Genomic DNA, 20,666 nt, shown 5'->3' with positions numbered 1-20,666 from the left:
TTATCATTAAAATATTTTTTATTTATTAAAATTACATTGAGGCATTGACATAAAATAATGAATTTGATTTCTATATCACTTTGCCGGTCAAATTTAATACATTAAAATCATGATTATAATTAAGACTCGTAATAGATGTGAAAAACTATTCATACTATATAATTAAAGAAAACAACACTTGACTTTAAAAAAAACTGAATTATTAAAGAACTGAGAATGCGAATAATTTTTTTTTTCTAATGGACCTTATTTTTGAATTATAAATAGCCTTTATACGCAGATTATGTAAATAATTTTTTAAAATAATTATCATAAATTATATAGAATTTTTAAAATAGATTTTGACAATAGTTATTAAGCAAGTTTTTTTGGGGTTACCCATTTGAGAATTGCAAGTAACATTTTTATACCAAAAGGCATATAAAAAGAAAAGAAAAAGAAATTTAATACTGTAAATGCTTCTGTAAATATATCGATTTCTATTTTACTTTCAATTTTGGTAATGACAAAATGGTGTGATAAACTTAATGTTGACTGTGAAAAATGAAAAATGACCGAAGACATTAGGTATTACTGTATTAGTCACTTGATGAAATGAGATATGATTCAAAACACTAGCATTATCTATCTCAATGGATTTTCAGCTTCAAATTAAGGCATTTAGAATCATGAATTCGAAGCAATTAGAAAGAGAAAATTAGATACCTAATTTTGCGTCCATGCATTAGGCATATTACACTGTATTCTAATTAATCGATACAAAACAAATAAAACTTGGATACTGACAAAAAACAAAATAAAGTTGGATGAAACAATAATACATGTCACCTCTTCTTATCTCTTCTACAAAAAGTTAATTTGAAATATGAGATTTCTCATTTGAAACTAAAAAAGTATCAGCGGAAACAACATAAGATATCACCCCAATAACAAGAAATGTGATATAGGAATTTCTTGGGCCTTGTACGAATGGGTTAACCTTTTCGTAACAATGGTATCAGAGTCTTGTTTACGAACCCGGTGTCTCGAGTTCGAACCCGGAGAGGGAAGTTACTCCTGATATTGGGGGAGTTCCGACTTCACCAAGCTGCCAGGTGTCAGCTTCTGAAGAAGGGGCGTTTGATATAGGAATTTCTTGGGCCTTGTACGAACGGGTTAACCTTTTCGTAACAAAATGTTGTCAAATTTGATAAAGAAACTCCACTGTATCTTCCATCTTCTGCTTCAAAGTATTACTCCATGTTAGATATGCCAACAACATACACTACGGTGATTCAAAAGTTCAAACCCTTTAGTTTCGAGAACCCAATCTGAAAGTGTGTTTTTCCTTCACCCATTACACTTCTATGTCTGCTCGTAGTAATTTTAGTTGTTTCACAAACACCACAACACAAGTCCCTGTCCTTTCGACATTTGCTTCATTATTGTAAATTGATTTTTTCAATTTTTTTTTTGTTGATTCAACAAAAAGTTGTGTCTATAACTTTATCTACATACTAATTTTGCTGAACAAATCATACAAGCCATATAAGACTTATCATCGCATGCTCAACTTTGTCGATAAAGGACCCTGTGAAAAATTCAGCATGCATGATGCAGAAAAAACTTAAGATAATTAGGGAAAAGAAGCAACAACTATACAAGACTGAAGTGTTGTAACAAAGTATTATAGACAATAGAAATATAGTACATATTTTCTAAAATATCACACATTCACAATGATCTAAGTGATGAAATTCTCAACTTTCAGCCCACATATGTTGCAAGAAACAAAAAAAAAATCCACTTTTCATATTAACATATAAAGCAAACCTAAAAACCTAATTAATTGAGAAAGACAAAAACTAAAATAGCAGAGAAGGGGTTGCTTGCCTTTTGGTTTTGGACAGCAGGTTTCAGTTACTAATATATGAAGATGGTCAAGGACTCAATGAACGCCTACTTTAGCTTTCCGGTTTGATTATGGTTGGCAGCTGGTTGCAGGTGGTGAATCGTTGGCTTTGCCTGGTGCTCAATGGGGGCCGAGGCCCAAGGTCATAGGAGGAATCCTTCATAGCTCATAGGCTATGAAACACTCAAATGCAATAGCAGGACATTTTTATTACAGAATCCCCCACGTATGCAATAAACTTCTTGATTCTGAAGACGAAAAATGAAAGAAACAAAAATACAATGTATTATCATAAAGATGGGAAAAAAAATTTTCAAATATGAAGTGAGTATAAGAGCTTACCCAGTCCACACCGGATGAAGGCGCTTCCCATGACACAACATTAGGATTTGTTGAAAAAGAAGGAAACAAAATGGCAAGGGAAGAGAACAGACAAAAAGGGAAAAAAGAAGATAGCAACATGTATTTTTCAAGCAACCATTAGACAAAGCAAGAAGGGAAACATGAAAAGAAAGATTATTTGACAGTACTGCAGGTCAGAGCAGAGTGTAGTCTTTTTTTTATTTGATTTATACTATGTTCTTTAAACGTTAAGCAGAAATGTATAAAAATGAATGAGGGTTTTGGGAGGGAATTCGGAACAAGAGATTGACACATAGGAGTTACAACTTGTTTATAGAATCTTTATTCATAGATATGCCAAGTTATGATGAAAGCTTCAGCACAAAAATAGGCCTCTAAACTTCTATACTTTACTTAAATCTTATCTTATGTACACAATCTTACATCGAATGATCTTTCAACTATAGTCATAGTCAAGCATAGAGCAGTATCTCCATCACAGTATGCTACACGCAGTCTGGAACTATCATTTACCACTTGAGTACATGCAATCTAGAACTATCTCCATCCCTTTACTTCTATAGGAAAAAATTCGTTCTTCAAATTTAAAACTACCAAGGTTGTGTCTGTTCTCCATCCAAACCATGTTGAATAGGAAAAGGTCTTGCAATCCAAAATTCTCCATTGTTGTTTTGGGAATAAAACTTGTTTCTATGATCGTCATCCTCATCCTCAAAATCCAAATCTTCAAATATATCCTCAAAACCATCATCATAACCATCTTTAAAATTATCAATCTCAATATTGTCATCGTAATCATCATCACTGTCATAATTATTTTGATCAGTATCATTTAAGCTGCCATCATCTTTGTCAATCCTAGCCTTCCTTCTCTCTTGTCTCATTCTCTTGGACTCCCTAGCCAAATCCATCCATTTATCTTGCAAGAATAAAACATCATCCTTCTCCAATAAGTCACCCTTCTCGCCAAACCCCTCCACCAAGAAAACTGAGTGTCGTTGCCCTTTCAAACTCACATAAAATAATTCTGGGTGCCTTATTATCATCCCTCTCAACTTGTTTGGGAGGCCAAACTCCTTTCTGAAATGGGTCAAGTGGTCTATTAAAGTCCTCTTTTCAATCGTCATTGCAAGAACCTCCCTTACTAGTGCACATGATCTCTTTTCTGCCTCCAATGATTCCTTGGCCAAAGCCTCAGCAGGGTTCCTATAGGGGCACATTTCTGGCATTTCTTGAAATTTTAGCAAGAAATCATGGTGACGTCTCTTTAAATTGAGCCCTTTTCGAAGTCTCAATTGCTTGAACTTCAAAGGACGCTCAACTATTAAATCAAGAGAATGGGATGCAGGAGGCAACAAAGGATTTGCCAAGTTGACATCCCAAGATACAAGCTCAAGAGCACGGCCATAGGGTGTGTCAACAATCTTGAATTTGTCTGGATGGTCATTGCACAACCGGGATCTAAAATTAGGAGGTAAACCAAGATCTGGAGCAAAGTGAACCAATTTTGAAAGAAGTATCTTGTGGTGAGAAGACAGCATAAGAAGTTTTTGGAGTTTGGTTGCCAACATATTGGAAATGGAAGATTGAAGATTCAATTCCTCAGCTGCAAGCGCAGCTGCAGCTGGAGTTAATCGAACACACAGTTGATTATGCAACTTCGTTGCATTGAGTGGTTTGGGTGGCCATGGGATGGTGAAGAGTTCAAAAATGGATGGATACCGATGGATCATAGAAAGTATGGAACGGGGCTTGGAAAGACAAAGATAAGACCGACATTTTGACAGAATGTGAACTGGAATATAATGTTTCGGTTTAGAGAGAAGTAAAGTTTTTAGTTTTTGAACAAACCTAATTTTATTCTTCATGACAACATGCCTGTCTAGTGTACGGTCACGTACAAGTTTAGAGGAGCAAGAAATTGAAACTGAGACATTGTCGAGATTGTTACAGGGATTTAGTCTTTCATTGATAGAAAAGAATAAAGGCGTTGTTCTTCCAAGAATAAAGCTGGAACTCAGGGAAATGACTGGTTTGGGATTGTTGAATGAGAGAGGAAGACAAAATGCCATGGTTAAGGCTTCAACCACTCACATACCAAATCTGAAAATGAATAAAGACAGAAAATTAGACAAATGAAATTGTAATGAGAAAGAACACCAAATAAGGCATTATATCTGCAACTATATTTTCTCAATTTAAAAGCAAAACAATACTGATAATTTTGAGTACGTTAAAATAAAACAACCCGTGAATAGGAGAAAATCAAATCTTCACCAAAGCAGAAAAAGAAAGAAAAAAAAATTAAGAAATACTAGATTGAAGTAAATAAAGATAATGAAAAGTGAATCAAAAGCTTGCTTTTGCTGTCCTCCTTTTGAATGATTTGATAAATGTAATATGGGAACCTCAAGAATAGATCTTACTCTAAAATGAATAGCTACATTTGAGATGAATACATATTCTAGTTTTGCATATCTCCACAAGTTTCTCAATCACAAATTTTAAAAATGGAATTATACAATTCTGCTCTAGCTAGGGAATGTAACAAAAAGTGATAAAAATTAACACTACCAACTTCACATTCACAACCAAGTTACCTTGAGCAGCCAGCTCCCAACAATGCAGTTTATGGCTACAAAGCACTCCAAGATCCGGGTTATAGCAGTGGTGCTGCACCAGCATAAAAGCCAATTTCAAAAATTAAAATTACAAATAAAAAATTTCAAAAAAAGGAAACAGAACTACTTGACAATTCCTATTAGAGCTCATCAAAGGTAAAATTATTAAAATCAATTGAAATTTAAACTCCTTAATCCATTTTATCCTTCTGGCTTAATTCTTTACTCTTGTGGTTTCAGGCTGGCACTGGAATAGTAGAACTCATAGCACTTAAAAGTTAAAACATCAAAACAGGTTGCTAGATACTTTTAGTATTGTGCTTCTTTTGAGGTCTTGAAACATCAAAACAGATCTCAAATAAAATAGGGGACAATATAATCTACAATATAATAATGCAAGTAAACCATGTTTTACTCTAACAAAAAGCCTCCTTGATGGACCACCTTTTAAAGCACTTCCATTGCCTTTGTGTATGTCATATAAAGTATAAACCGTGAAATTAAATTCCATTCTACTTAATTTTTCAAAATAATTGTCATTTAAGACTACAAGCTTATATCATGAAAGATTGATATACAATAATTTTAGTGCAGAGTGTTGAAAACGGAGCATTTCTATGTTACAAACCTCTCAAGTCTGAATAGAGCGATTCCCAACAGCTATAGAATTTTACTTTTGTACAAGGAACTAAAAATTGAAAGCATTTTCGTGAACAGAGTAAGGATTTTTTCATCATGATGGGTATTAGCGGATGAAAATGCTTGAAATACATTGTACAGTATCTTTTGCTACATAAATTGTTATACAATGTTAGGAGTCAACCAGAATCTATTTGACATGAAAAACCGGACACTAACTTTTGGCTGAAATTTCACACATTAACGGGTTGTACCTATCACATATTCAGCAAAAGCTGCATCTAAGTATTGACATAACAAAACTTAAAGAAACTTATGCTTTTGTTTGATGGATCAAGAAACTTAAAGCCATGGCAAAGAAAATGACAACAAAACTTAAACATTACCATTAACTAAAAACCTCCTTGGCTACATGATAATAACAGGAACCTCTTTTTGTGGATGTGTGGAACACTAAGGTACCTATGAAAGTATCTATTTGCATTTGGAGGATCCTCTTAAACAGGATGCCATCTTGAGACAACCTTATCAAGAGGAATATCCAACTTGTGGAAGAGGACGCTTTGTGTCTTGCTTGTAGAGTTGAGGCAGAATCTATAACTCACGTCCTATTTAGGTGTAAAGAAGCTCAAAAGGTTTGGAAAACTTGTTTTTGGTGGTTTGACATCGTGTCTGTTCTCCCAGGTACACCGAGCTTACACTTTTATCATTATCCTATGCTATCTTGGAACACTACTTGTAGAGAGAGATGGAAAGTACTTTGGTGTGCTGTGATCTGGTATATTTGGAGACATAGGAATGCATCTTTACATAAAAATCAAGTTTTTTACTCTAACAAAGTGATACAGGACGTTTTGTATTTCTCTTGAGCTTGGCTAAAAGAACTGACAAAGGACTTCTCATACTCCTTCAGTCAATGGCAAAACTCACCTGGAACTTGCTTTTATAATTGATTTATATTTTATTAGACTTGGTTGGGTTTATTAACATTTCTTATTTATCACTTGTTAAAGTGTGGTAAATACCTTTGTATTTCTAGGTACTTCTAGTGCCTACGTATTAATAAATTTCTTTTGCTGACCAAAAAAAAAACAAAACAAATAATGCACACGAGTACTTGAAATTAGAAAGTACTCTATCCAAAATAACAATTACATAAACATAAATAAGTTTATGTCCATAAATCAAGTGTAAACTGCAGAAATTAACATCAAAATATAACATGAACATTCAATCTATTGAGGACAACATCCAAATCAACAAATAAATCACGGATTATACTGTACAAAAAAACAGAAGCAAAACAAAGTAAGCAAGCTATAGAAGTTACTATGTCTATACGCATATACAACCAGCTCTATTCCTTAAAAATTACAGTTCTGGAATCATCTACCATGTTCGACTCAGGTGATATTTTTCCATTTTGTTTCCGAGAATCTAGAAAAGAATCAATAGGACAAATGGGTCCATGATCATAGATTTTCACTGAATTTTGTTTGCATAAGCACGAAACAGAACCTGATGAACCCCAATAATTCATTGGCTTTCTTTGCACATAAAAAACTACCCGTTTGCCACTTAGTAGCCAACTACAACACAAGACTCAATCACCCATACATGAAGAAGGAACTATATAGTGGTCACATTAATCTCTTAATTGAATACAATTACAAAAATTTCTACACAATTAGTAACCAGGGTTTTGAATTATATAAGTTGGAAGTTAAAATTAGTAAATTATATAACCCACTCACAGTGAGCTATCGAGTTGGAAGAGAGGCTGGGGTTGTTCAACGGACTAGGGTGTGGCTTGAGAAGCATAGGATTTATGGCTTTGATCTTGGGCCAGGCGCACTGAGCCACCCATTTCCAGCCCAAGATCCAATAGACTAGCCCGCACTGCAACCTCTTTTCTTTCCACATTTACATTCTTTCTTATTACCACATATTTTTAAACAGCTTCACCGAGGTCATTACTCATTAGTCATTACTTGGTTTTATCTATACAGATTTCACAACACTAGTCATATATTTTCTAATTATTTAGCTTCAAATAAAATAATGGAGTTCAAAATTAAAAAATGAAAATCAAATAAAAATATTTTACAATCCGCAAAACCAATTCTTTATTTTATTTACAATAATTTTGAAATTTGAAGAATGAAATAGTAAAGACTTATCAAAATTAATACTTCAGAATTTAATGGGAATTAAATACATGTTTTAAGTTTAATTAAATATTAAATCCTAAGTAAAATTTTAACAAAGGATTTCAACTTTCCAATCCAAAAAGAAATTTACTCTAATATTTAAGCATCAAGGTTTCGAATTTGAGTTTTAAGTTGTATAAAAAAAATGACGTTAGAGGATAATTTTAGTAAGGTTAAGATCTTGAGAGACTAATTTCCGACAAAATTGGAGGATAATTTTACCAATATCATATTATCAAAAAAAATTGATTTCTTTAAAGGATATTTGTGGACAAAAAATAAAAAGAAAAATGATAATAACACTCGTTCTAACATATGTTTTTTTATATTCTCTTTGATATAACTTGAAAATCTCAAATTTTAGTAGGTTTTATCTTAGTCCTAAATCAGAATCATCTTTTTAATTGAGATATGAGAACTATAAAATTTATAATTTTTAATAAAATTTCCATTAATAATAAAAAAAGTGTGAGAAAAAAATAAAACTTAAAAACATTCATAAATGTGATCGATATTATTCTTCCTTTAGAATCGGAATTAAATATTATATATCAATATTTAATGTAATATATATTATATTCCATGTAGATTATATAGGATGGAGATAAAACTAAATACGTGAATCTTACGTAAGTATATATTTTGGTGGGTGATGATGGTTTTCGTAATATTTCAGAAAGTTAGGAGTAAGGAGTAATCGTATAAAAGTAAGTATATCACTATGGGCCCTTCGAAATATCACTATGGGCACTCAAAATTTCCCACCTTAACCTAACCTAAGTTTATGTTTGACAAGTATCCCAAATTTCCCTCTCTTGGCCCAGTGCCTCACCACTTGCAAATTCGCATCTTCGCTTCGCCTTTTAGGGTTGAATGCTACTCTCGCAGTTCACTCATCTTTCTCTCTGCAGCGCCACCTTCTCTTCACTCAATCCATAAGTATGCTTCCGATAACAAGTAACAACCTCCTGGAAGTGAAAACAACCACTCTCGGTTCGTTTCTTCTGCTTTCTATTCCCTTCCTCTCGCTCTTCATTTTGGTTTTGGCCATACTGAATTGATTGCTTATACATGCGAAGTTACTTTTATGTTTGATAATTGCATAAGTTCGTCTGACACAATAACAATTACTTTATAATCCAAGTAGTAGACGTCTTTGATTTTTATTGATTTAGTCGGATAAAAAAGGCCGAGGTTTTAAATTGCGGTATCGCTCTTGATTTTGGGGGAAGTTCGGGACAAATGCGGCTACAATTGCTGTTATGGAGACTGAAACCCTTAAACTTTCTCGAAAATTGCAGTTATTGAATTTGTTTGGATAAATTTATCTGCAAGTTCTTCTAGGAGAAAAAAATAGGAGAAAAAAATAGGAGAGAAAAATGAATAAATTAGCTATATATGGAGTTACGACAATCTTCTCAAAATTTAGGATACAATATGTTTTGCATACGTTAATAAAATTTTATAGAAAAAATTATATACATGTAGAATATTGGAAAAACGAGAGATATTAATTCTTTCTCATTAATTCATAACTATGATGATTATAATTTACAAAAAATATTTTTGTGATCATAACAACAAAAAATACAGTTTTTGTCCATGTCAAGATAACTGTATTAATAAAAGCATCTTTGGTAGAATTTAAAACTAGTATTGGTTATATACAGTGACCTATGTCTCAAAAGCCTCATTACTATCTAGTTCTTATTGTATCACTCTCTTCTCCCCTATTACTATCATCTAGGAAAATTAAAAGTTTCAAAGTTTGGTTTATTAAGAGGCAACTCTGTCAATTCAAGAAATCTAACACCATCATCAAGTGGATGATGTATATCTCTACCAATGTCCCACAACCTAGTCTCTCCTTTCTTATATCCTTCATCTTTCATAGACAAAAGTTGAAGCTTTGAAATGATGCTAAACCAAATCATTTACCCTTGTAGATCCATTTTGTTTTTCTTCAAAGAATGAATAAAGGAGTATGTACTCCAATTCCTTTCACAGTATGACAAAATATATGACTGTACAAAATGCTTAAGGATACTTTTCAGATACATATCTAGAAGTATCTGATAAGTATCTCATTCTCGGAAGTATCTGAAGAAAAAAAGGTTAAAAAATAAATAAAAAAAGATTGGATATTTTTTAGATATGTATCTAGAAGTATCTGAAGAGTATTGGTATTCGGCACAAGTATGACACCGATACTTTTCTATTATTGGAGTATCCCGGCTTCATAGTTGGAGAAAATTATTTTATTTTTCTTTATTAATTTTTTCTTTTAGAAATGTTTGTGGAGAAGTTTATTCTAATATGTCCATATTTTTTTTTTAAAACATTGAATTAGGCCTACATGAGAAATCCACAATAATTTCTCTCAACTATTTATTCAAATAAAAGCCTAAAAACATATATGACGAAAAAAAGAAAGGAAGAAGCCAACTAGTTGATGTGCTTGTGGAATTGCAATTCCAAGGACACCCTTTCCTGTACCTGATGAACATCAATGACCAAACAAAACAGTGCCACTATTAACCTCTCTTACTCATAATTATCATTATTTTTTTTAATTTGCTGCTGACAATAAATATATAGACATGTGTGAAAAGATTGATTTGGATGTTTGGGTCATTTTTTCTCTCTCCAAAAGATAATTATATTTGTCTATTTCAAGAAATGTTTATCTAACTACGCTATCCGTAATATCTGGAAACCAACTGGTTTTCCCTGAAATCCTAAACAGATAAGTTAAAATTGTTGTTTGATCCCTGAGGTTTTAGGCTTGTATCTGTTCCTTGTAATGAGTTAGTTGACAGCTTGTCCTCTTTTAAATGGACACTTTTAAGAAGCAATTAGGTTATTAGCCATGAATATTTATCAAAGTTAATTCTGGTTTATGTTACTTCGGTGATTAACAAGTTAGATAATGTTGGCAAGTATTAAAGTTAACCATTGAATTGGTAGGAGGTTACAATGCTTGGTATCATATTGATAGATTGACTCCTTAATCTTTGGGTGCAAAGAAATTATTTTTATTTAGTCAAAAACTGATACCTGTAACCGTAACAGCTAATGAATACTGTTGCTATACATTTGTGTCTAGCTTTTGAAATGCTGTGAAAATTCAGTTTTCTGTTTCTCACACAACTAAAGTCTTCCACCGATTATCCATTGAATGGGAATTGATCATCATGGGTGCAGAACATTTACATTTCCTACCGAAATCTCCGAACGAAATTTTCTACTTGCCTTGTAATATCTTTTAAATTTTTTTTTGTTGTGTGTGAATAATGTTTGTTGGAGTCTAATGAAACAAATCAGTCTATCTCTATTTATTAGTATTTTTTAATATTTATAGAATGTAAATCCAATATGGGAGAAGGAATATGACAATCACAAAAATAGTTGTTTTCCATTGCAACTACTTGACTGACTAGCAAAATGAGAATGGAATACACTATAATTCTTGGTTTAATTTCTTATTGAGACAAAACATCACAAACTAAGACTCCTTGTTCTTCAAGCACCCACTCTTTCAGTGGCTTTTTTTTATCGGTAATAGTTTGCCAACTTTCTTATTTATGTTTTTGGTTTCTTTTATTTGTTTTTTTTTTTTTTCCAGAGTGGTAGCAAACTATGGCAGATCTTCGACATGGAAGTACACAACCTCCCAGTGGAAAGGCCAGTGCAGCAGGAACTGCATATTCTATTGATCTGAATGCATTTCAATCCCGATTGAAGACCTTTTATTCACATTGGGATGAACACAAAACAGATCTGTGGGGCTCTTCCAATGCAATAGCAATTGCATGTCCTCCACCTTCAGAAGACCTGCGTTACCTGAAATCTACTGCTCTGAGCTTATGGCTTCTTGGATTTGAGTTCCCGGAGACAATTATGGTTTTCATGAAAAAGCAGATCCATATCTTGTGCAGCCCAAAAAAGGCTTCAATTCTTGAAGCTGTCAAAAAACCTGCTAGAGAGGAAGTTGGTGTAGATCTCGTTTTGCATGTCAAATCTAAAAAAGATGATGGGACTGTTCTAATGGATGCTATATTCTGCGCCATCGATGCTCAATCAAAGTATGATGACCATGATTCTTCCACTGTTGGATACATATCAAGAGAGGCTCCTGAAGGGAAACTGCTTGAAGCATGGGCTGAAAAATTAAAAAATACAAAATTTCATCTGATTGATGTTGCCAATGGGTTGTCATATTTATTTGTGGTAAAGAGTAATGAGGAGCTTACATCAATTAAGAGAGCAGCATACCTGACGACTAGTGTGATGAAAAACTTTGTGGTTACAAAACTTGAGAATGTAATTGATGAGGAGAAGAAAGTCTCTCATTCAATATTGATGGAGGAGACTGAAAAAGTTATACTAGAACCTTCAAAAGTGAACTGTAAGCTGAAGGCAGAGAATGTCGATATTTGTTACCCCCCAATTTTTCAGAGTGGTGGAGAGTTTGATCTCAGACCTAGTGCTGTCAGCAATGATGAGTTACTGCATTATGACTCTTCCAGCGTGATTATATGTGCAGTCGGAGCCCGATATAAGAGTTACTGCTCAAACATAGCTAGGACCTTCTTGATTGATGCAGACACTCTTCAAAGTAGGGCTTATGAGGTTCTTCTGAAAGCCCATGAAGCTGCAATAGGTTCTATGAAGCCTGGAAACAAGTTAAGTGCTGCATACCTAAATGCAGTTTCTGTTGTGGAAAGGGGTGCTCCTGACTTGATTTCAAATTTGACAAAATCTGCTGGGACAGGCATTGGCATTGAGTTTCGTGAATCAGGATTGAATCTTAATGCCAAGAATGAACAGATAATTAGAGAAGGCATGGTCTTTAATGTGTCACTTGGTTTTCAGAATTTACAGAGTGAGAACAGTAAGTCTAAGAACAAGCAATTCTCTCTGTTGCTTGCAGACACAGTCATCATCAATAAAGATAAGGCAGAAATGGTGACTTCTATGAGCTCAAAAGCTCTAAAGGATGTGGCATACTCTTTCAACGAGGATGAGGAAGAGGAAAGGCCAAGTACAAAAGCAGATGCAAATGGTGCGGAGCCCTTAATGTCTAAGACAACTCTAAGGTCAGACAATCATGAAATTTCAAAGGAGGAACTTCGCAGGCAGCATCAGGCAGAACTTGCTCGTCAGAAAAATGAAGAAACTGCGAGGCGACTTGCTGGTGGTGGAAGTGAAACAGGAGAAGGCCGTTCCTCTGCAAGGGCTTCAGCAGAACTCATGGCCTACAAGAACATAAATGACCTTCCTCCTCCCAAAGGGATGATGATTCAGATCGATCAGAAGAATGAAGCAGTTCTCTTGCCTATAAATGGAAGCATGGTACCTTTTCATGTAGCTTTCATTCGTACTGTTTCCAGCCAGCAGGACACTAACCGCAATTGTTATATCAGAATTATTTTTAATGTTCCTGGGACCCCTTTCAGCCCTCATGATGCAAACTCAATGAAATTTGCCGGATCTATATATTTAAAGGAGGCTTCATTCCGCTCCAAGGATTCAAGGCACATAAGTGAGGTGGTGCAGTCCATTAAAACACTCAGGCGACAAGTTGTAGCAAGGGAATCTGAGAGAGCTGAGAGGGCAACCTTGGTTACTCAGGAGAAACTGCAGCTTGCTAATAATAGATTTAAGCCAATAAGATTGTCTAATCTTTGGATCCGTCCTGTTTTTGGTGGGCGTGGGAGGAAGATACCTGGTACACTTGAGGCTCATGCAAATGGATTCCGTTATTCTACCACCAGGCAAGATGAGCGTGTAGACGTAATGTTTGGCAACATCAAACATGCATTTTTTCAGCCAGCAGAGAATGAAATGATCACTCTCCTGCACTTCCATCTGCACAACCATATTATGGTAGGAAATAAGAAGACCAAGGATGTTCAATTTTATGTTGAGGTTATGGACATGGTCCAGAACATTGGAGGTGGAAAGAGATCAGCCTATGACCCTGATGAGCTTGAAGAAGAACAACGTGAGCGTCAGAGGAAGAACAAAATTAATGTAGAATTTCAAACCCTTGTGAATCGGGTGAATGATCTCTGGGGACAACCACAATTCAATGGCCTTGACTTGGAGTTCGATCAACCACTTAGAGAGCTTGGCTTCCCTGGGGTGCCTCATAAATCTTCAGTATTTATTGTTCCTACTTCAGCCTGCCTTGTTGAACTGATAGAGACCCCTTTCCTTGTTGTAACGCTTAGTGAGATTGAGATTGTGAATCTAGAGAGAGTTGGGCTTGGACAGAAGAACTTTGATATGACAATAGTGTTTAAGGACTTTAAGCAGGATGTCCTCAGGATTGATTCAGTCCCTTCTACATCACTGGATGGCATCAAGGAATGGCTTGACACAACTGACATAAAGTATTATGAGAGCAGGCTGAATCTGAATTGGCGTCAGATTCTAAAGACAATCACGGATGACCCTCAAAGCTTTATAGAAGGTGGTGGTTGGGAGTTTTTGAATTTGGAAGCCACTGATTCTGAATCTGAGAACTCAGAGGAGTCAGACAAAGCTTTTGAACCGTCTGACATGGAACCTGATTCTGATTCAGATGATGAAGCTTCTGACAGTGAATCACTTGTCGAGTCTGAGGATGAGGAGGAGGAGGAGGAGGATTCTGAGGAGGAATCAGAGGAAGAGAAGGGAAAGACATGGGAAGAACTGGAGAGGGAAGCAAGCAATGCTGATAGGGAGAAAGGGAATGAATCAGATAGCGAAGATGATAGGAAAAGAAGGAAGGCGAAAAGCTTTGGTAAGTCACGAGGAGGCAGTCTAAGTAGTAGCATGCCGAAGCGGGCCAAGTTAAGATAGATTTATAATCTAGTACAATTGCTTTATGTTTCTTCGGCAAACAGCTTGAGTTTGGAGGAACTGCCTTTGCCCTCTCATTATCTTTATGACTCATGCTTTCCATTCCATAATATAGTTCAAGCACTTGATAGGATTTCTTGAATCATATGCATGTCATAACTGTAGAATTTAGTAGCCTGCCCTATGTATAGCTTTACTAGTACAGTTTTGGTGGCATGGTTGATTATTGCTTATATCAAAGGCTTTCATATTACAGCCGCAATATCGTGACTTTAGCAGTATATGTAATTACAATTGCAGTTACATTTAAGTTTATCTTTAATTTTTTGTAATTTTGATATCCACCCTTGTTATTGCTCACCTGTTTTTTTTGGATTACAAATAATCTTTGGATATTTTTCTTATGTTTATCTTTGTAATCCATAAGACATCGCTTGGGGAGGAAAAATGTTTTGGGAATTTATTTGCATCCTGTATTAAATTGATTATAACGTGTTTGTTTCATTTTCTTTATGATAGGGCAGAAATTGTTCGTTTTTAATTATTACAAAAAGAAAAATAATAGTCCGGTTGTATTCGATGGATTTTATTTCTGTTTTTAGACGGGCAGTAGAATTGTTAAATATCTCCATATAACAAGTTGACCAAGTAGCAGTTATTCAAATTGACAAGTTCCAATAATCCAATCATTTTTTGTACATGAAAAAAGCCTAGCAAAACAAAGCAAGGTTTGAGTATTCCAACGAATTTTAGTTGGTAGCTAAGTGAAAACAAGGCATGTGTTTGTTCACATGGAGAGAATGAGTGTGTTTATTCACATGAAGAGAACGAGCAAAACTGGTTCCTCAATCTAAAGCTGGTCAATGTGCATATGAGGTGATATACAAGCCGTTGTATAGATAATGGCGACGGCGAGTGTGAGGATTATAAATGCGGTTTTCTGTGGTTTGTATTCAATGTTAATTAACCATATCTGTGGATGGAGCCAAGTACTGCCATATCATGCAGTTTTATAACTCTATTATTTTCTACCAGGAACGTTGTAGAGGTTTGCTCCAGTTGATAGAGTATGCATCGTGCATGGTTCATTTAGTTTTTGGAATTCTTGGGGGGTAATATGCTTAACCTTCGCCTTGGTTTTGCATATAATTATGATGAACATTATGAGTTCGTATACTTGTGGTGCAGTGTATTATTTCCCAGTTGGTGAAATATTATACACTACAATTATTGAAACATGTGGTTTGTTCAAGAGAACCATTAGTTCAAAGTTCCATATGTGTTTTCTCCAGTAAATTTATTAAATACTTTGATGTATCATTATTATAATTTGTGTAAATGAATCAAACTAAACTAAATTTTTTAAGTTTGGCTTAATTAGTGAAAAAAAAATTGTTGTAATTTGACTCATTTATTTATTTAAATCTAATTGAAAGTTTGAATTTACCTTATTAGAAAATTAAACTTGAGTTTGACTTGTTTAATTTATTTATAACTTAATTATTTTTACTTTTATGAATATTTTAAACTATTTTTTAATTTTATCAATATTAAAATTAATAATTATCTTGATAGTAGATAATTATTTTTTAACATTATCAATGCAGCAAATAAAAAGTTCATTTTTTTAAAAATAAAATTACTAGTAGAAGTTATTTAAAACTATTTTTCCATAAAATGTGTATCAACACATGCATGCACAATCATACCTACAATCACATACTAGACTGATCAGGTTTATGATTGACCAATGTCCTTCACTAGAATAGACATTCACTAAGACTCTTCACAATTATGTGCTCGAGAATTAGGTTTATGATTGACCAATGCCCTTCACTAGAATAGACATTCACTAAGACTCTTCACAATTATGTGCTCGAGAATTAGGATTGTGTACCCTTCGGGCTTAAAGTCGAAAGTAAATTATTCCAATTTGACATGTATAAACTATTGTGTTGGTTACTTATCAACTTAGGCAAGACAAAGACATAATGGTTGAACATCATAATTGTATATATTTATGATTTAGGAGAACTAAGGTCAAATGTTTCTATGCCGTTATATTTTGTAAATATATTTAGAGAATTTGGGATTTAAATATTCTCAAATAAAATATATTATCCCTCTAGTATTGAGATGAGATAGATAACTCTCTTGAATGTTCTAGATTTGAATTGGTGCTAGATTTCTTTATAGAAAATTTTTCATAGTAAAATATTTTGACAGCTATTGTGAGATATTTGGTTCTCAAATATACATGTTAATATATATCTTTTTTTATAATCATGTTATTGGTGTGAAGTATTCATCAACAAAGTCGATGACTAATCTTCATTGAAACCTAATTGATCACACTTTATTATGTATTTTTTTCTAACGATATTTCTTCTATTTGTAGCCTTTTTCTTCGTAGTGAAAAGTTTAGATTAGGTCAAGACACAATCCCATGCAAGACTAGATCCAACCACCAATCCCTTTGAGGATTTTCAATACACTACAAGAAAACGTTGAAATAGTTGCGGAAAATAAGCGTCGGCTAATAGCTGACGTAAATACTATCAAAAAAGTCGACGCTATTTTAAGATGTAGCATCGGTTTTTTCGACACTAAATTTAAATTAAGTTTAGTGTCGAAAAAACCGACGCTATTCTTTAAATATAGCGTCAGCTTTTTCGACACTAATTTGGAAAAGTCGACGCTATTTCTTTAAATATAGTGTTGGCTTTTCTGACACTAATTTAAATTAAGGATTTAGGGTTTCTTTAGATATAGTGTCGGAATTAAATTAAATTAGTGCCAGAAAAGCTGACACTATATTTAAAGAATAGCGTCGGCTTTTTCAAGACTAAATTTAAGTTTAGTGTCAAAAAAATCGACGTTACATCTTAAAATATCGTCAATTTTTCCGATAGTATACGTTCTTTGAGGGAGATAAAAATATTTTTTTCAACCTTATATACGCATAATGTGTTGTGGTACACTTGGTTATCAAGTTCACGTAAGACCTCAAGATTCACAGATCGAGTCCCAAGAATGTTAAAAATATGAAAGAATAAATGATAAGTTAGAAAAAAAATAAAAAAAATTTTATTTTGACGTAGTAACGGCTTAACTGACAATAAAAAAAATAAATAAATTTGTTATCAACGGCTTAGCCTTATTTAACGTTAAATGATCGATAATATTATATCGGTTTTTATGATCTATAGTCAACTTTTGACTGACCCTAAACTAAAACATTTTTGTAGTGATAGCATATTCCATCTTCAATGCAAATTTACATAAAAGGATATAAAATTGAATGGAAGCTGGTGCACCAAGTTTATTACCACTTTAAGTCATTTTTTTAAAATTAATGTAATTGACAAATTTCAGTTTCAGAATTTTCTTTTTTTAATTTTGTTTGCTTTTAAAATGGTCTTTTACCCTGCTAATCGTATCCATGATGCTTTTAATTTAAAATAGAAAAATGTTTATCACATTTGGAGCATTTTCCTTATAATAAATCCATACATCCAAATCATTTTTTATCTCTACACGACACAGTACACCTCACCTCACAGGGAGGTAGGGACCATCTCACTATCAATGACAACCATCATAAAACAAAATCCTTTTGCCTCCTGCTATTTCGTAAGCAAATGAAAATAACAAAGAAGACCAAATATTAGCAAAACAAAACAAAAATTCACAGGTTCCCTCTTAGAAGTGTTTATTTAACGTCGTGTTCCTAATCAAATCCAAAAACAATTAACTTTAGGGTTTAATACGTAAAAGTTGTAAAAATATTTTTAAAAAAATCATAAAAATATTACAAAAATATAAAAACTAAAATATAAATTATAACATGCAAGATCGTCTTGCTAGCACTAGGCATGGCAACGGGGCGGGGTGGGGGCGGGTTTTACGTTCCCCGCCCCCGCCCCCGCAAATTTAAACCACCCCCGCCCCCGATACCTGCCGGGGATAAAATCTGGGTTCCCATCCCCGTCTCCGGCGAGGTTCGGGTTTCCCCGCCCCGCCCCCGCCCCCGCTCCTATTTTTTTCTTCTTTTTTTCTTTTAAATAAATATGAACAATTTAAAAAAAAATAAGAAAAATAAAATAATATAAATTTTTACATATAAATATTTATAATTTTAATTTATATATATATAAAAATAATTTTTTAATTATATTATTAAGCGGGGCGGGGACGGAGGCGGGGTGGGTATTAACATCTCCGCCCCCGTCCCTGCCCCCGATTTTATCAATCGGGGGAAAACTCGAACCCGACCCGAACTCGATAAACATGGGTTTTTCCCATCCAAATCGGGGCGAGTTCGGGCGAGTTCGGGCGGTGACGGATCCAGAAATTTTAGATAGTGGGGGCAATAATTATTTATATATTTATAATATTAAAAATTTTACATATAATTTTTAAAAGTATAAATATATATCATAATTATTTTTTACAAATTTTTATATTTATGCTTACAATTAAAGATAAAAATAAGTTAGTTAGGCTATGTTATATTATAATTTAGTAGTTTAAATTTAACTATTTTTTAAAATACATATCCTAAATATGACTTATTTATATATTATAAAAAAATTTAAATGTTTGGTTAGAACTATAATTTTAAAAATATACTTTATTATAATTTAATACTAATAAAAATATAAAAATAAATATATTAAATTATATGAAAACCAAGTTTAATTTATTTATAATATAAACATGTTTTTAATATCTAATATAATATTTTAGATGATAATTTATTTCAAAATATATTTTATAATAAAATTTTTAAATAGAATACAAATCTTCTAATCTTTCCCATTTTGATTTTTTTAATTAATTGACGTATACAATCTTATAATCTTTACTATTTTAATTTTTTTAATCTACGTATACATAAATAAAAATCACAAAAGATAAATATATGGTGCAAATTTTATTTTATCAAAAGTTAAACTTTTTAAAAAAATTAATTCGTTATTAAGACATTTTTTTTATCACATATGAGAACTAATCTCTTTCAAAAATATGATAAATATCAAATAAATGGATAATTTTTTAAAATTTATATTTTATAATATGATAATTTAAATATATATGTTTATTTTATTAAAATATAACTTATTTTTAAAAATATATTATTTTTTTGACTAAAAAAAATATGTGTGTAAAATGGTAGTGGGGGCATGTGCCCCCACTCTCTTCTACATAGATACGTCCCTGCCCACGGAAGCGGGTTAGATTGCCATACCTAGTTAGCACCATGTCGTCCACATTAATCATAGTTCATATAGTTAACACTTTGTTAATGACAAGGCCAAAACGGATTTAGAATTAGTTGTATAGGAACTAAGTCAAATGAATGTAAATGCATGAGTTAGATAATATAGTTTGGACAATTATAAAAACTAAATGAACAATTAAACCTAATAATTATTAGGTGTACGTCCTCTGAAGAAAAAAAATGGTTTTGGACGACGTAGATTTGGTAAAGTCTAATGTCATAATCTTTGCGTAAGATTGATTTATATGAATTTATTGTAAAAATAGTATTAGTTTAATGATTACGTATGGTTAATTAACTTTATAAAATTTCATAAATTCATTGCACGTAATGAACTCAAGTGGAATAACGTAAATAATTTTACATTACGTGTTTATAGATTAATTTCTCGACTCAAACTCTGGATGACTTTAATGATTTTCCATCCTTGTTGTTGTTTGTAGTTAATGAATTGTAATTTACTATGGAAGCCAGTGGTCCTGGCCTCTTGAGTGTGGTTAACATCAACTTGTCCATTTATTATATATTCATTCGTTTTTCACGTGCTCATAGTAGTATATATAATACCAATCCTTCCTTTATAATATATATGTTAGTATAATATATTTAATTTCCACCTATGGCTCATCCAATCTTATCTGATTGATTCAATTTGGATTACTTAAAAAAAAAAGTTTAGTTGAATTTAGTGAGTCCAAACTTTTACTTGATTTCAAATTCTGTTTCCAAATAAATTTTTCATGAATTTTATTGTCAAGTTTTGTGAATGATGCAAATTGTACTCCTTCGACAATATTTTATTAAAATAT

At 33.0% G+C, this 20,666-nt stretch overlaps 2 protein-coding genes across 8 annotated transcripts; one reads left to right on the top strand and one right to left on the bottom strand.

Annotated features, from left to right (window-relative positions):
* Positions 1 to 749: 749 nt before the first annotated feature.
* Positions 750 to 7,424, bottom strand: EMB1692 (Ubiquitin carboxyl-terminal hydrolase family protein). 7 transcript variants are annotated; one of them, XM_029271533.2, is made up of 5 exons: positions 7,269 to 7,424; positions 4,855 to 4,927; positions 2,234 to 4,357; positions 1,873 to 2,139; positions 750 to 1,570 (listed from the first exon to the last, which is right to left on the bottom strand). In XM_029271533.2, exon 3 carries the CDS (start codon positions 4,324 to 4,326, stop codon positions 2,845 to 2,847), a length of 1,482 nt encoding a protein of 493 aa, XP_029127366.2. In that variant the 5' UTR covers positions 4,327 to 4,357; positions 4,855 to 4,927; positions 7,269 to 7,424; the 3' UTR covers positions 750 to 1,570; positions 1,873 to 2,139; positions 2,234 to 2,844. The 7 variants fall into 7 exon arrangements, with proteins under 7 accessions (XP_029127366.2, XP_082922586.1, XP_029127368.2 ...); XM_083066460.1 differs by having other exon boundaries at positions 750 to 1,219; XM_029271535.2 differs by lacking the exon at positions 7,269 to 7,424 and adding an exon at positions 6,845 to 7,238.
* Positions 7,425 to 8,461: 1,037 nt separating this feature from the next.
* Positions 8,462 to 14,905, top strand: LOC109800091 (FACT complex subunit SPT16). Its single transcript, XM_020360783.3, has 2 exons — positions 8,462 to 8,717; positions 11,350 to 14,905. Exon 2 carries the CDS (start codon positions 11,364 to 11,366, stop codon positions 14,571 to 14,573), a length of 3,210 nt encoding a protein of 1,069 aa, XP_020216372.1. The 5' UTR covers positions 8,462 to 8,717; positions 11,350 to 11,363; the 3' UTR covers positions 14,574 to 14,905.
* Positions 14,906 to 20,666: the final 5,761 nt, after the last annotated feature.

Source organism: Cajanus cajan, chromosome 11 (genome assembly GCF_000230855.2).
Source record: "Cajanus cajan strain Asha chromosome 11, NIPB_CcT2T_4, whole genome shotgun sequence".
NCBI lineage: Eukaryota > Viridiplantae > Streptophyta > Magnoliopsida > Fabales > Fabaceae > Cajanus > Cajanus cajan.
This window is presented reverse-complemented; position numbering and strand designations above follow the sequence as displayed.